Source organism: Silurus aristotelis (genome assembly GCF_946808225.1).
Source record: "Silurus aristotelis genome assembly, chromosome: 9".
Classification (NCBI taxonomy): Eukaryota; Metazoa; Chordata; class Actinopteri; order Siluriformes; family Siluridae; genus Silurus; species Silurus aristotelis.
This window is the reverse complement of record NC_139582.1, coordinates 27,244,047-27,260,751: the sequence shown is the minus strand read 5'-3', so window position 1 is coordinate 27,260,751 and position 16,705 is coordinate 27,244,047. Positions and strand designations below refer to the sequence as shown.

The following is a 16,705-nucleotide window of genomic DNA, read 5'->3' as shown; positions in this document are numbered from 1 at the left end:
CAACAAGTATAAATTGAACTGGGGAAAAAAAAAAAAAAGAATTTTTTTCCTAAAAACTGGAAGGAGTCTCCTTCCAAAGAAATGCTTCATAAACATTATATATGTTATACAAAATAAAGCATCTTGTGTGATCTTCAGCACAACTGTTGTTAAATCTGACGAATCACTGAGCAGCGAAGTATTCCATGTGTAGTATATAGACATAGTAACTAAAATGATTAAAGGGACTGAGGGCTTTAAGGTTGACGTTAACAGCTTGGTGGCAATGAATTTAATGTATTATAAAAAAAAAACAAAAGATCAGCACACAAGTGTCTGATTAGCAGCATCCACTGTATACAAAAATCACTAAATAAAGCCAAAAACATAATTTTGACCATTTTTCCAAAATAGTCAATGGAATAGAGTCCAAACCGAATTGAAACGTTTTTCATTTTGAGTGGATTTTCTTTTTTTTTTACAGTAGAAAAGCTTGTCACTAATTTATAAAAATATTTTTATAAAGATTATTTGACAGGGAAAAGAAATGCAAAGAAAAAAACAACAACATGAAAATAAACACATGTTCAATATATATATATATATATATATATATATATATATATATATATATATATATATATATATATATATATATATATATATGACAATATTTACAGCTGTGGGGAATATTTGACATTTTGAGAATGGCACTAAAGTCTGCTGCTTTAGTGTATGTACAGCTTTTTTTTCCGATGTTACTACGGTATATTGAAGTTTAATTAGAAATATTTCCTAAGTGTCAAAGGATTTTATTGACGATTACATTGAGTTTTTGCAAAGAGTCAATATTTTCAGTGTTGCCCCTTTTTTTGTCTGTCGGCAATTTGCCCTGGCGATCAACTTCTGGGCCAAATCCTGACTGATAGCAGCTCATTCTTGCATAATCAATGCTTGTCAGAATTTATGTTTTTCTGTTTGTTCTCCCGCGTTTTGAGGATTGACCACAATGGGATTAAGGTCTGGGGAGTTTCCTGGCAATGGACTCTAAATTTCCATATTTTGTTTTCGAGACAATTCACTTTTTCATTATGACAAGGCATTGTTCATCACCAAACTGTTCTTGGATGGTTTGGAGAAGTTGCTCTCAGAGAATGTTTTTGTACCATTCTATTTTCATGGCTGTATTCTTAAGCAAAATTGTCAGCCCACTCCCTTGGCTGAGAAGCAACCCCACACATGTATGGTCTCAGGAAGCTTTAAAATTGGCCTGACACATGGCTGATGGTAGCCCTCCCTTTTTCTCCTCCGGACGAGTTTTTTTTTTTTCCCGGAAGCCCCAAACAATACAGAAACAATACGGGATTGAGCCAAGAAAATGACTTCATCCCAATCCTCAGCAGTCCAATCCTTTTTGCAGAATATCAGTCTGTCCCTGATGTTTTTCCTGGAGAGATATGGCTTCTTTGCTGCCCTACTTGACACCAGACCAACCTTCAAAAGTTTTGGCCTGCTTGTAATCAAGCTCAACTCTGGTGGTGGTCCCACAGCTGGACCTTCTTGGGCACCCTACAGCCTTCTTCTCACCAATTAAACCTCTTTCCTTGAAGTTCTTGATGATGCTGATGATAAATGTTTGATCTATCTTACTTTCTGCATAATCCTTGCCTTCATTTTTTGTACAAAGCAATGACGACTGCACGTGTTTCCTTGCAGGTAACCATGGTTAACAGAGGAGGACCAATGATTTCAAGCACCACCCTGCCAGTCTGTTCTTCTCACTCAATCAAGTTTTCTTTGGAGGGGGATAAAGTTCATCTTCATGGCAAAGAGGGACTTTGCAACTTAATAATTTAGTAACTCAATAATCTGATTTCTCTCCATAACCTTCTGGAGTATATGCAAATAGCCATCATAAAAACTGAGGCAGCAGACTTTGTGAAAATTCATATTTGTGTCATTCTCTAAAATTTAGGCCACACCTGTATAATGAACATTAAATAAATTACGATATGATGCATATTACTTAAAACTGCAATGGCAGTTAAATACACACTATAAAAACAATAATAATAAAATAAAAGAGATAAGAAAAGTTTGTTGCAAAACAAACTTTGATGATGCTATAAGATAGATACAAATACTGGCAGACAGACAGACAGCTTTCTATAGTTCAAACAGCACTTTGATGATGCTATTAGATAGATAGATAAATAGATTCAGTAGATAGAAAGAAAAAAATGTTCACTTGGGCTTCGGGTGAACGTTGGGCAAATGGAAAATGAGGAAGGAAAAATTTTCAGGATCTTTATCTTTGTGTTCATCCATGCACACGAGGTTAGCTTCTGCGTGGATGAACCAGCCCTTGCATTCCACCGATTCAAAGTGACGAAGGTCATCCTTAGTGTGCGTAAGGTAGAAGATGAAAGGCCATGTGGTCGGATCGTTGCGATAAATAGCATCCAGGCTTTTTTCGCAGCACTGAAAAAAAAAAAATGAGAGTAAATATTAAGTATAAACAGGTGAGTTTTGCTTTTTGGTCTGCAGGCAAATATATTGACCTTCACCTACTGAATTAGGTTATATTAGGAAGCCATGTTGACTTGATTTATGTTGTAATGCACTTTAGGAAATACGAAAAACCTGCACAGCCAATTATGTGTCAGCGATTTGCATAAACTATTTGCAAATACGGACCAGCAGGTTTGGGAAATGTTCATCAGCCAATCAAATGAATGAATTATATATTGTTGGTTCTTCATACTAGACAAAAACACATCCAACCAACATACACTCCGATTTCATGAACTTATCTACGGCTAGCGTGGAAAAAAAAATAAATGAGATGATGCGTGTTTTGTGTATCAGGACTGCTGTCTTACGTCAAAACTCAGAACTGCTTCGCCGTTTTGAAATTCGCATTTCAGGAACTGATTCGAATTGCTGATGTTTAGTGCCACAGGAACACCTTTTCCCATATCTGCAGGGATAGATGACTTATAGTAGTAGATAGTGATGTCACCTAAAAAGACAGGAAATATGAGGACTTCTGAGTTCATTTAAAAAAAAGGAACAGGCATTTATTCGATGGAAAAAAAAAAAAATTTATAGTTATAGTTCAAATACTGACCTGAGGTGGAAGGTTTCATGCAAGCCGGATTTCTTTTTTTTGATTTGATATTTTCCGGGCAGATGTTGATTTGGTATAGACTCTGAATCAGCACTTCGGATTCATTATATTTAAGAAAGCATGCTGTGGAAAGTGGAAAAATGTATAGGTTTATAGGTTTACAGGGGTGCATATTTTCACCCAAAAGACCACAATATATATATATATATATATATATATATATATATATATATATATATATATATATATATATAAAAAAAAAAACATGGATATTGCAGTATGATTATAGTAAATGCCTCAAAAAATCATTCGCCTACTAAACAAAAAATTTAGAACATTTGTTCATGAACACTATATGGTCAAAAGATTTGACATCTGACTTTTGCCCCCATATGTAATTCTACCCCAAAGTTGGAGGCACACAATTGTATATAATATCAGAACCTATTTTTATATATGTACCTCTTTAATTGCCTTCAGGAGGTCAATTTCATGTCAGTATCAAACAATCTGAATATTAATGTACAAATAAATAGTAACAATAATATAAAAAAAAAAAAGCCTTCTACCACAAGGTTAAAGCCACACAATTGTATTGTATTGGACGTCTTTAGAGCTCTGACCTCGACCCTATTGAACATGAAATGGAACGCTGAATGTTCCCCAGGCCTTCTGATGTCACCTACATCAGAACCTGACTTTACTCAGACCCTTGTGGTAGCACATTTAAATCTATTGGTCATGGCGTCCACAAACCTTAGATATTTCCGTAATAATAATTATAATAATTATTAAGGTGGTAGTTCAGTGGTTAAAGGTTGGACTTTGGATCGGAAGGTCACAAGTTCAAATCCCAGCACTGCCAAGCTGCCACTGCTGGGCCCTTAAACAAGGCCCTTAACCCTCACCTGCTCTGTTCTAAGTGGCCCTGGATAAGGGCGTCTGCCAATTAGCATAAATGTATCATTATCATTAAGCTTTAGAGAACGTATAGACTTTACCGTTCATATGTGGCGGACCATTTCCATCGACGGCACATTCGTCTTCTGTAGTGTTGCTCTCCTGGTCGGACTCGTCCGACTCGCTCAGATTCTTTTCATAATCCAAATGTGGCATTGGAACCATTTTCAGATGTAAGCACCAGCGCATGCTCTCCATATTGTCATCAGTGTAAAGGGTCAGCTGTAAAAACAAAAAACAAGAAATGTATATTCATAAGGCTGAAATCAGTTCTATGCAGTGTCCATGTTTTCAAAGCAGCTATTTATTCCACCAAGTCAAGTCACCCTGTTAAAAAAACGATCCTCATGCTCATGGGATGCTCTCATGCCATATGGTGGACAGAGTAAAATGTCATACTTATTGCCAACCCAATACATAAAACAGCGATAAGTTCCAGACAAAATGCCACCACGAAAATGAACAAGGTTGCAATTTCATTTTTGACACAGTTACATATGCTGACAATGAATTTCCCAAAAAAAGGATCCACGTGAACACATATAGAAACAAAGCGAGATGTTTGGTGGAAATCCAATCATCTATTCTTTTTTTTTAAAAGGTGTGGTTTTACAAATTTATCTCTAAAATAAACCCTGCTAGCTTATGAGTCATGAGCCACACAACATCCTGCACACTCCGCAGGGATACAAACGTTCGGAAAGATCTTTCCGGTCAGCTGAGTTATTGCAACAGATGTTGTGTCAGGAGACCTGCATGTGCAAGAGGAAGAATCTGGATACTTGTCAAGTACGGGAGCATTTGCATTGAGCCAAATAGAGAAACCTGTGTGCAATAAGTAATAACAGGTTGCCATTTGACTCTAGTTTGTATATTTAAACTTAATAGACAAAAGCACTGGGACACCTGACTTTTCCAGCCATATGTGGGTCTTTCTCAAACTGTTACCACAAAGTGGCAGGCACACAATTTTCTCTTTGTGAGCTGACTTGAACTGAATTGGAACGCTGACTGCACCCCACGCCTCCTCACCTCACCTCACCTTCATCAATATTTGACTAACACCTAACACCTTTGCGGTTGAATTAACACCAATCCCCACCAGAATTAACACCAATTCCCCACCAGCACGGTCAAAAATCTAGTGGAGCATTTTCTTCCCAAAAGTTTGGAAGTTATGTGGAATGGGAAATCTACAAACCTTCACAAACCCTTTGTCAAAATAGTATATGTACTATTTTTTATCTATTGAGGAAACAATGACAAAGAAAAGTCCATTGGGTGAATAAAGGAACTACAATATGTTACTGGTTTACAAGGATGCTACGTAATCCATTATTTGTTACATATACCAAACATGGTTTAGGAGTCTGTATGATTTAAAGACGCTGTGAGGAAGCTGAGCTTAAAACTAGTTTGCGAACCAAAACTACATTCTTTACTATAGGATGAGCTCATGCCTTTGGACGGAAGATACAAGTTTAACAGGTATCAATTTTCCTCAATGATCTATTATAAGTCAAATTAGCGAACCCAAAGCGGATGTGTGTTTGTGTTTACACACTTTCCAGTTTATGCGGGTCTGGATGTACTTGCATGTAGTTTGGATGTATATATAGATCTATAATGTAATCGAATTAAATCTAGATAAAAAAGGAAAAAGAGTAAATTCATTTTTTTCTTAAAGCAGGTCATTCATTCGTTCATTCATTCATGTAGTTGGTCGGTCAGTCAGTCAATCTATAGGAACTATGATTAATTAAAAAATAAACACAACACTTATTTTCCAATATGGTAAGTACCTATATTTTCCTACAGAAATGTGCATTAAATGCAAAAAAAAAACTAAACAAAAAAAGATTTCAGTACGCGGATTTGTCAGATTTGAGTATACACAGTGAGCGTGGAAACTACCAGCTGCAGAAATTACCCAGCATTTTCTCAGAAATGACTCAAAGCACTTCGATTTGACTCTGTATATCCTTTATGAAATACAAGTATAACTATATTTTAATGTATGACACTCAGAAATGAGTTCAACCAAAGCTTTTTTAAGAGCACAGTCGATAAACCGCAGAATGTGTGATTATGTGTATGTGTGTGTGTGTGTGTGTGTAACCACATGGCTGTCTGCGTTCAGTGCATGAGAACCAAAGCCTACTACTAACTTCCAACTCTTCTGAATAAGTGTGTAAAACAAATATATGAGCGTGATTGCAAACCCCACACTGGTACAGAGCACAAAAAAAAGTTCTCCCGTTACATGATGTGACTACAAGACGTTCTATGCTTCCTATAGCGTTTTCTCCTAAAAACCCGATTTTACAAGGTGCAATCAAAAACATGTGCTATAAAACTTCTCAAAAATCCGAGGAAATCACGACATGCTGACTATCAACGACCTCAGCAGTTGTAAATAGCACATCCACATGCATGCACAGAGCCTGATATTATAATGCTAACATCTGGGTAGAAAGTAGGACTGTACCATACTGTACCTTTGCCATGTTGCTCTTGCTTTCTGTAGTTAGTTGTGAGTGAAGAAAAAGCATAGAAACTATTGGTTTTAAGCCTGTTTGCAAAGAGGGCTGGGCTTTTATCTACCTTCTCTGACCTCATTGTGATGTGATGTCATCACCAGCCATGGAGATCATTACAGGGGAAAAGAAGAAGTGACAAAAAAAGGGAAACAGCAGCCACGGAAACAACGCGGCCCATTCTTTTTGGAAGGGAAATCCCCCGGGGCTGAAAACCTAATTGAAGCCTACACTTAATATTTTATATGGTACAAATGATGGATAATACGCTTGGGAGCCTTTGGATAATGTGTAATCATTGTCAATTTAAAATTAGTAAGTGGTAATTATGTGCTTATACAGGATGCTCTCTGATTGCCATGGAACAGGTTGAACTTTGATTTGACAGGTGTATTACCAATTTCCTCCCTCATGGGCAGCCAAATACCATCTCTAAGTTGATACTTGGGGCGTATAGGTGTGACACCGTGGGCTTTGTATGTGCAAAAGTCCAAAGTATCTCTGTTTCATTTATTCTGCCTGCCCATTTAATTGTCAGAGATTCAATTTTTTTTGTAACCACTTCACTTCTATATAAAGCTTGCCCATCATCGAGCATAATAGGGCACCCCTGGAACACAGAGTGTTAAGGGCCTTGCTCAAGGGCCCAAGAGTAAAAGCTTGGCTATACTGGGGCTTGAACCCCTGACCAAACTACAGAATAGTAGCAAATCAATGAGGATGTCGATTACAATATGCAAACCGGTGGGCTCTTATTAGGTAATAGTGTTGTGTTGTGTTGTGTTGTGTTTGGCTGATTGCATACCAGGTTTGCATTCAGTCGCACCCAGAGGGATGATGAATTCCTCTAGACTCTTAGGTTTGCAGCATGACCTCTAAAAGACCTCTTTATATGTAAAGTAAAATAAATATCAGTGTTTAGACCGCACTGGAACGGTGCTTTTACAGGACCTGAGTAAATAGTCGACTGCTCTGCAGTTGAGTTGTTTCGGTACGAGTCGCAGCACATCTCTTTCTCCTTCAGGCCTGTGAGAGAAATAGTCTGTGGCGTATTTGTGCCATGTTTGTAGTGTTTGAAGTGTTTACTGTAAAGTTGACGCAATTGAGATTCATTGTTTTTTCAACTTCGCAATACATCTTGGCTAGCAACGTTTCTTTTCTTTTGTTTGATAGGATAATAATAAATTCCCACATCAGCGCTCGGACACAGGTGGAACTAATTAAGCATTGTGGCTCTTTTGCAGAAATGATTTCACCTTTGTTTATTATAGAACTGTTATGCAATGCTATTATTTATTGTAGATCTGTATTTATTTAGTACAGATGGTCCCCAAATACAGATGGTTCGGCCTACGATTTTTCGATCTTACGGTGACGATAGCGATACGAGAAAATTGTAAAAATATTTGAAATTTCGTGCAACAGGCAGCAGTGTACGATGTACGACAGCGGCCCCCCAAACTTTTTTGCACCACGGACAATATTTTCACGGACTGGCCTTAAATTGGATGGGTGAGTGGGGGTTGAAATACAACAAATTAGAATGATACGACCGGTATAAAAACTATAAAAAAAAATTATATTAAATTTTTTATAAAAAAAAAAAATTCTTAATATAATAATAAATGTGAATCCACTGTGTTGTTTTTTGTTCCTTTTGCTCATTGGGGGTTTGAATTTAGCAGTAATGTAATATATATTAGCGGCCGGAGCCCCTTGACCAGAGTCATAGACAGATGTGGCGGAGAGAATCCGGGAATTTTCCCAAAAAAACAAAAAACAAACCATAGTTCAAAATCAGATAATAAATAAAATGAAATGGGGCCCGGTACCAATTGACCCAGGGGTTGGCCCAATTGGCCCGGGGGTTGGGGACCACTGATGTATGATGCATTGGAAGCATGTCTTCCATGCCCAAGTATGCCTCCTGCTTGTAGGGAAAGAATAAAGAGGAAAGACTTAAGAACTACCTGTATTTAATATATTAATATTCTAATATGAACTGGGAAGTGGGTGCGATTTTGAGGACACTAACAATGTTACAAAAAAGCTGTTCTTAATGCTCGTTTAAGATTTATTTTTATTTTTTTAGGTTTTTTGTCTGTGGCTGCTAGTCAAAATGAGGTCGTTTAAGCATTTCATCATAAGAAATAGAAATGATAGAAAGCACAAAAGAATGCATTGATGTTCAAGTAAATAAATAAATATTTGAATTATTTAGCTAATTATTTTTGAGGACCCCAGAGGATAGCGGATTACTGAGGACCTCAGCGACAACAGAGAGCATGTGGTCTGTGTGGGCTGTATGACTTAATGGTATATATAAATGATCAAGCAATGATTATGCTGGAGTACTGGACCAAAATAGTAACCGTAAACAAAAAATATATGAGATAGTGCACTTATAAATTCTGGTTACACAGTTGCTAAACTCACACAAAGGAGAAGTGGAAGTGCAGACACTGGTTTAAAACCATTGTATGAAACAATTTCCGATCTGGTTTTTCGTGACAATAAATTTGACATTTTGACTTCCTGAAATTATGCCTCGACAGTTATGGAACAACCTTTTAATCAGTGTTCGGGACTCAGACACAGTCTCAGTGTTCAAGCGGAGGTTTAAAACATATTTATTTAGTCAAGCATTTAATCAGTAGATTTTTTCTTAGGTAAAGGCTCAGATCTGGAGGGATCATGGATATCGAGTGTTTGGTGAACTGGGATATTTGTATGCTGTCGTCCCATCATTCTCACACGTTCACACAGGTTTGTTGACGGTGGTGTGGTGGGTCGTCTCTTATCCCAGAGATCCCTTATGTTGGTGTTACCTTCTGGTTCTCTCTTTTAGTTATGCAGCCAGAGCGAGTCTTGCCGGAGTCCAAACTGCACAGTGACATTAACTTTCATACAACAATAAGGACACTTAATAATCCATATCCTTCTCTTCTTTCTTTCTTGGATTGGACTGTAGTTTATGTCAACAGTCTGCTACATCGACTCGGGACTACTTTTCGCTTCTGATCATCATCACTGCACCCCCGCAACATCGTATATCTGCTATAAATAGACATTCGGTGCAACCCAGATGAGGATGGGTTCCCTCTTGAGTCTGGTTCCTCTCAAGGTTTCTTCCTTATGCCATCTCGGGGAGTTTTTCCTTGCCACAGTCGCCACCGGCTTCCTCATCATGGACAAACTTACTCATAAAGAACATATTCACTTTTAATCACCACATTATCTATGTAAAGCTGCTTTGAGACAATGTTCATTGTTAAAAGCGCTATACAAATAAAAATGAATTGAATTAAACTTACCAACCATGTGCTGTGAAAAAGTATTTGTCTCTTTCCTAATTTGTCACACTTCAATGAATCAGATCATCAAGCAAATATTTTATATTTTTATATTACATAAATATACTTGGAGTAAATGCAAAATGATTTTTGAGCACAAAATGCCTGTTTAAAGTCATGGCACAGCATCTCAATCTTCGGATTTATGTCTTGACTTTGTAATCTTCTGATTAAGTCTTGACAAGTCTTGATCATTGTCCTGCTGCATAACCCAAGTGTTTTTCAGCTTGGGGTCATGAACTGATGGCTGGATAATCTCCTTCAGGATTTTCTCGTAGACAAGTCATCCAGCAAAGCAGCCTCAGACCATCACACTACCACCACCATGTTTGACAGTTGATGTGATGTTCTTTTTATGGAATGCTGTTTTAGGTTTACACCAGATGTAACGGGATACACACCTTCCAAAAATGTGAGAAGAGCCTTTTTTTTCTTTTTGGTCAGTAGTAGCTTTCGCCTTAGAGCTCTCCCATGGATACAACTTTTGCTCAGTTTCTTTCTTATTGCTGTGATCCATGAACACTGACCTTAACTGAGGACAGTGAATAGTTCCTTTTTGTTATTGGTTCTTTTATGAGCTTCTGGATGAGTCATTGTTGTGGTCTTGAAATAATTATGTTTCAAGTTTTCTCTATTTGTGGATAATGGCTCTTACAATGATTTAATGGAGTTCCAGTGTCTAGCCTTAGAAATTGCTTTGTAACCCTTTCCAGATGGATACATGGCAATTGCTTTGTTTCTCATCTGTTCCTGAATTTATTAAAATCATGTGTTGCTTTTTTAGATTTTTTTAGCCTGCTTCAGTTTGCCATACAGGTTCTGTTTAAGTGATTTCTTGATTTAACAGATTTGGCACTAATCAGGCCTGGGTGTGGCGAGTGAAATTTAATTCAACTTTCCAAAAAATGTGGGTAATAACAGTTAATTCAAGATTTTGCAAGGGGGAAACAGTAGTTTTACATAGGCCCAGCTACCTTTGGGCATTTTTTTTTTCCTCAATAAATGAAAACATTATTTAGTATTTTGTATTTACTCCGGTTATCTTTGTGTAATAGTTTTGGTAGAGCAGTGAGAAGGTTGATTTCAATAAGCAAACAGAGGCATTGTGTAGCCTGTAGACATGATGGCATGGCTTACCAGGTGTGCACGAGCTGGGAATGTGGATGGGGTGTTTGCATAGTCAGGTTTGCATTCAGTCGCCCCCAGAACACATATAGGAGGGATGATGAATCCCTTCAGACTCATAGCGAGGTCTGCAGTATGACTTCCAGAGACATCTTCATCTCTACATCCCAGCTCTATCAAAATATCAGAGTTTAGACTGCACTGAAACGTGGCTTTTAATCTCACAGGAAGATAAATAGTAATAGAGTAAATAGTCGACTGCTCTGCGGTTGCATTGTTTTGCTACGAGTCACAGCTCATGTTTCTTCGCCGGAGAACGAAGGTGTGGTCTGTGGCATATTTGTGCCAGGTTTTAAGTGTTTGCTGTAAAGTTGCTGAGACCTGACACACTTTAGCCTGCTTGCTTTTTAACAAAAGTAATTTTTTTTTTTATCTTTAGTTTTATTAGCCTAGACATATGCTGTTAATAAACAGGCAGAACTAATTAGTCATTGTGGCTCTTTTGGGAAATGTGGCTGCTAGTCAAAGTGAGAATGTTTAGGCATTTCATCATGATTAGACAGACAGACAGACAGACAGACAGACAGACAGACAGACAGACAGACAGACAGACAGACAGACAGATAGATAGATAGATAGATAGATAGATAGATAGATAGATAGATAGATAGATAGATAATTTATTCGAGGGCCCTAGTGACCACAAAGAACATGTGGTTTGTGTGGGCTATATGAAGTGACATCTATATTTATATCTCTTTTTTTTTTTTTTTTTTAACAAAAGCAAGTCCACTTTTCGTAAGCTTTAACAAACAAAGGGGAAGTGGAAATGCGGACACTGGTGTGAAACCATTGCATAAAACTATTGCTTACCTTATTTTTAGTTGATAAATAGTGCCTACTAAACCCCAAACTTTTAAATGCTACTCTCAGATGTTTTTGTGCGATTTAAAAAAATTATGACTTGACCTGCCAACCATGACTATAAGCTTTACAGTGATTTTATGTATAAAAAAAGAAAATGCATTGATATAAAAACCATCCCATGTGATTCTAGGTTTTAATGAACACCAAGGTCGAATATAAAGCTTCAAAACAGGCGAAAACTATATAAAAATGAGGCTTAAACAAGGCAAAGTCAACTTTTGACAGAAACCTGTGAAGAATTAGGTCAAAAATAACGACAGCTGGCTGCATCTGCCAAAGATAAAGCAGGTCATCTAACGTCAGGTTCATTCCATTAATATTTGTTATTTTAGCTTTCCACCACAGAATATCGACCAATCAGGCATAAGATGATGACGCTATAACCAAAGTGAATAACACTGATTATCTCTTTATCATGGCATCTGTTCATGGATGGGATACATTATACAGCGAGTAAGCATTTTGTCCTCAAAGTTGATGTGTTAAAAGCAGAAAAAATGGGCGAACATAAAGAGCAAACGAGTTTGATAGGATCCAAATTGTGACGTCTAGACGACTGGGTCAGAGCATCTCCAAAACTGCAGCTCTTGTGAGTTCTTCCAATCCAAGGAAAGAACAGTGGTGAACTGGCAAAAGGGTCCCGGGCGGCCGAGCCTCATTGATGCACGTGGGGAGCGAAGGGTGGTCCGTGTGGTCCGATCCAACAGACAAGCTCCTGTAGCTCAAACTGCTGAAGAAGTTCATGCTGTTAATGCTCGACGGATGACAATTGTTTTAGCAGCAAAAGGGGAAAAGTTATGTCGGGTTTAAAAATAGAGGGAAGGGCAAATCTGGGGAAATACAGGGGGTTTACAAAAAAAAAAAAAAATTCCTCACAATTCTGACTTTAATTTTTGTAAACATCCTATATTTCTGGTGCATCCACCGCTAACCATGTTGACGGCCTGAAGTTTGGAGCTGTTGGTGTATGAACGAGGCTCCTCTGCTTCATCCGTCTTGTTCCGTCTACTCCAGAGCTGATTGTTAGACAGAGTTCTCTCTAGGGATCGGAGGCTTAGTCTGATACCATGCAATTCTATTGATTGTAGCTGATTTAATTTTCTATGTCTAAAGCTTTCTGGCACTACAGAGGGGGTGACGCTGGTGGGAAAAAAAGTGGGGATTGTAAAAATAACCCTAACTCTAACCCTAACCCTAACCCTAACCCAAGTCATGATTGTGAGAATTAAAATCAGAATTGCAGTTAAAAAGCTCGGAATTGCGAGAAATAAAGTCGGAATTGCAAGAAAACACAATTGCATGGGAAAAAACAACCAGAAATAAATTCGGAATTGCGTCAGAACTTTTTTTTAATGTAGCGAAAACGGGATTCCGTATGAATCCTCTCCTCGCCCCTCGCTGTTTTCTCCCCGTTCCTCTAACTTTTCGTTCTGCAGTATTTTTAGTGTCCAGAGCGCTCCAGAGTTTAGCAAGTGGTGTGTCAGTAAAAATGGCCTGTGGGGAAACTGTGTTAAGTCGACTAAACATCAAGGCAAATTATTTGCCCTTAGTGATATTTTTTATATTCGAATTACTCAAGTTGCTTGAGGAATCATTTCAGTCCTAAATATAATAATTACATTATACTCAATATACTGTTTCATATTAAGAACTTGAACACAAATCGTACTTAGCATTTGCACCCCCCTAAAGTTATCCAATGAAAAACATATATGGGCATCAAAATGGGGAACTTGTCCTGGTGGAGCCCATCCATGTGAAGCCATCAGTAAAAGCAGTGAGTAATATTTAGGTGATGTCAACTCCAAACTGATAAAGGGCATCAGGATTTGCCGGCACCCCTCCCCCCCTCATGTTTTCCCTCTGTTCAGCCATCAGATGGCACTATTGTGTCCCTGTGACCCTCATTATTTACCTATTATTACCACCTGTTTAATCAGTCCCTGGTGGTCTACTGGTTAGGATGCGGCGCTCTCACCGCTGCGGCCCGGGTTCGAGCCCCGGTCAGGGAACCGACCCCAGCCACTCTTAGTGCCGGTCCCAAGCCCGGATAAATGGGGAGGGTTGCGTTAGGAAGGGCATCCAGCGTAAAAACATGTGCCAAATCAAACATGCGGATTATCCGCTGTGGCGACCCCTAATGGGAGAAGCCGAAAGAAAGTTATTACCACCTGTTTAATCACAGACTGTGTATTTGAAATACCCTGTGTGTCAGTTCTTGGCTTGGATCTTGATGTTTTGTAGTACGTGTCTCCAGTCCATTCTTGAGTAGTCCCAGTGTAACTAATTCTATTCTAGATGCTTATATCTCCACAAAATGTCTATCTTTTTAAGCATGGTTGTCAACTTGCCATTTGCAATTATCATTCTAAACAAAACAAATGTTGATATACACAATTTACACCTACACCACCATACTCAAGTGCTTCAAAATGCCAAAAATTTAAGATAGTTTAACTCAAAACCTGGCTTTTCTTTCTTTCTTTTTTTTTTTTTTGGAAGTACTTTTAAACATTTAAACTTTTTTTTTTTTTTTTACTTTTAAACATAAGTACCCTGAAAAACAGTTGTCTAGTTATTTTAAGCAAAACAAATTGATTAATCAAAATAATAATCGTCCGATTAATCGATCATCAAAATAATCGTTAGTTGCAGCCCCAATTTAAACTCTACACATCTATGATTACTGCCAAAAGAAGCAAAAAAGAGAGAAAAGATTAGATTTATATCCCAAATCTGTGTTTATAATTGATGCAGCAGGCAAATTAGGGCATTGTCAACCCCAAACAGATCAGTTCACAGTGGCACAAATACCACTAAGTGTGAAAACAATACATGCAATTAAATTAACTGGGGTTTTGGAGGAAAATCTGGTTCATCCAACATTTTAAACACTCTGCTCTGCACTGTACAGCCACGTCTCTCCCTGCTGGAAGTAATGTGGATAAGATCACACTTTACAGCGACTCTAAACCTTTAGTAAACAATGAAAATGTTTAACAATCCTTATTTATTTCTCCCAGTCACCCCTCTACGGTACATGCGAATACTGAGCGTCAAATGGCGTAAAATCTAATTCTCATTATTAGCTTTAGGTCAAATTCAATATCCTGGATATTCAAAGCAATTCCTTTTGGATACGAGTAAATCTTATACATATTTGACTAATATTTTGTCAAATCTAAAAAATGTATACAATAAAGCAGATGCTTGTTTTATGGATTATGCCTTACCTTAACAGTGAGAACTGTGAAAATTTGAAAAAAGCTAGCTAATTGCCTAGTGTTGAAAAATTTGTATACATTCTTTTGTTAAATTGTGGAATCCGGCATCCAATAAACAGAGCCTGCGAAAGCCAAAAACGGACCGTTACCAATCTACTTCTAAGCATTTATCTCAGCTTGCACTGCACCATGTTTCCAGCAATCATCAACCACTACTCAACTGGTCCCACCATCTCTTAAAATACAAGGAAGATCCAGATTCTGCTCTGTTCTCGAATCGAGGTGGTGGAACAAACTTCCGCTTAACGTCCGAACAGCTAAATCTATAGCGATCTTCAAATGCCGTCTCAATCGCTTTCAAATCAGCACTTTCTGCCTATTTTCCTAGAGTCTTAGACTGGTAATGCTCTTAGTCTGTGTCCTAGTGAGCCAGCATTAGAATTGTTGGAGATTCCAAAGCATTTTGGATCTTAAAACTGCCTTTTTACATGTGAATTTGCCCCATTTTACATCATCGATCCTAAAATGTATATGAACAAACCATAAAAAGTTTGTGTCATGTGGCAAAATTTTCATTTAAACAAGTAGGTCTTTATATATGTATTTTTTTTAAACAAAAATATGATTTAATTGTGCTTAAAATCACATACAATGTAGTACATTGTAAGTATGTTACAGTGAAAATGGTAATTCACTGGTTAAGAAGTCTGCTTAATAGGTCGCAAGGTCAAATTCCAGCAGCACCACTGATGGTGCCTCTGCTCTGGAAAGGAGTTTCTGAAACGGTGTACTCACCAGATTTTGGAATTGTTCATGCAAGCCTTTACTCTTGAGAAGAAAAAAATCAAGATGGATGATTGTGCATCCCAAACTCTGGATCAGCACCTTAGATCTTTCAGCTTTTTTAACGATAGATCCATAAACTGGTGGTGGGATGAGGGAAAAAAATTTTATTCAATGAAAATTCACTATGCATATACAGTATTCTCCAAATATTGAATTAAATAGAAGACATTCACGTTTCTTTAATAAAAAATACAAAGTTTTGTATTGCATTGTAAAAACATACAATACAATTATACATCAAGTACAACATTGGTCCTACAAGACCTAACTGAAGGGTATATGTATTGAAAATATATGATTTTTACAATTATTTTTATTATACAGCATATTTACAGAGACTAATTGAATGTTCATGGCTGATTTAGAAAAAACTGAACTAATACTGATCTGTTTCAGTTCCTTACTTTATTTGATCGGCAGCATGGAAAATCTAGGGGGATTTCTCTGTGGTCTTTCTTTTCCACAAAAGTAGCAAATGTCACACTTTTTTTATGAACAAAAGGGAGCCTATAAGAGCCTATAAAAGAATTCTGCTTCGTCAAATCTGTGCTATTCCTCATTCTTGTTTGTTATCCACTTCCTTAACTGCCTTTTACAGCGCCACATTTTATCTGTCGCCAGATT

The 16,705-nt window shown here is 37.5% G+C and overlaps 1 protein-coding gene across 1 annotated transcript; it reads right to left on the bottom strand.

Moving 5' to 3' along the window:
- Positions 1 to 1,792: 1,792 nt before the first annotated feature.
- On the bottom strand, positions 1,793 to 6,618 carry LOC310730718 (uncharacterized protein). Its single transcript, XM_083549784.1, has 5 exons — positions 6,568 to 6,618; positions 4,111 to 4,291; positions 3,110 to 3,232; positions 2,862 to 3,001; positions 1,793 to 2,460 (listed from the first exon to the last, which is right to left on the bottom strand). The coding sequence occupies exons 1-5, from the start codon at positions 6,574 to 6,576 to the stop codon at positions 2,224 to 2,226; spliced, it is 690 nt and encodes a 229-aa protein (XP_083405910.1). The 5' UTR covers positions 6,577 to 6,618; the 3' UTR covers positions 1,793 to 2,223.
- Positions 6,619 to 16,705: the final 10,087 nt, after the last annotated feature.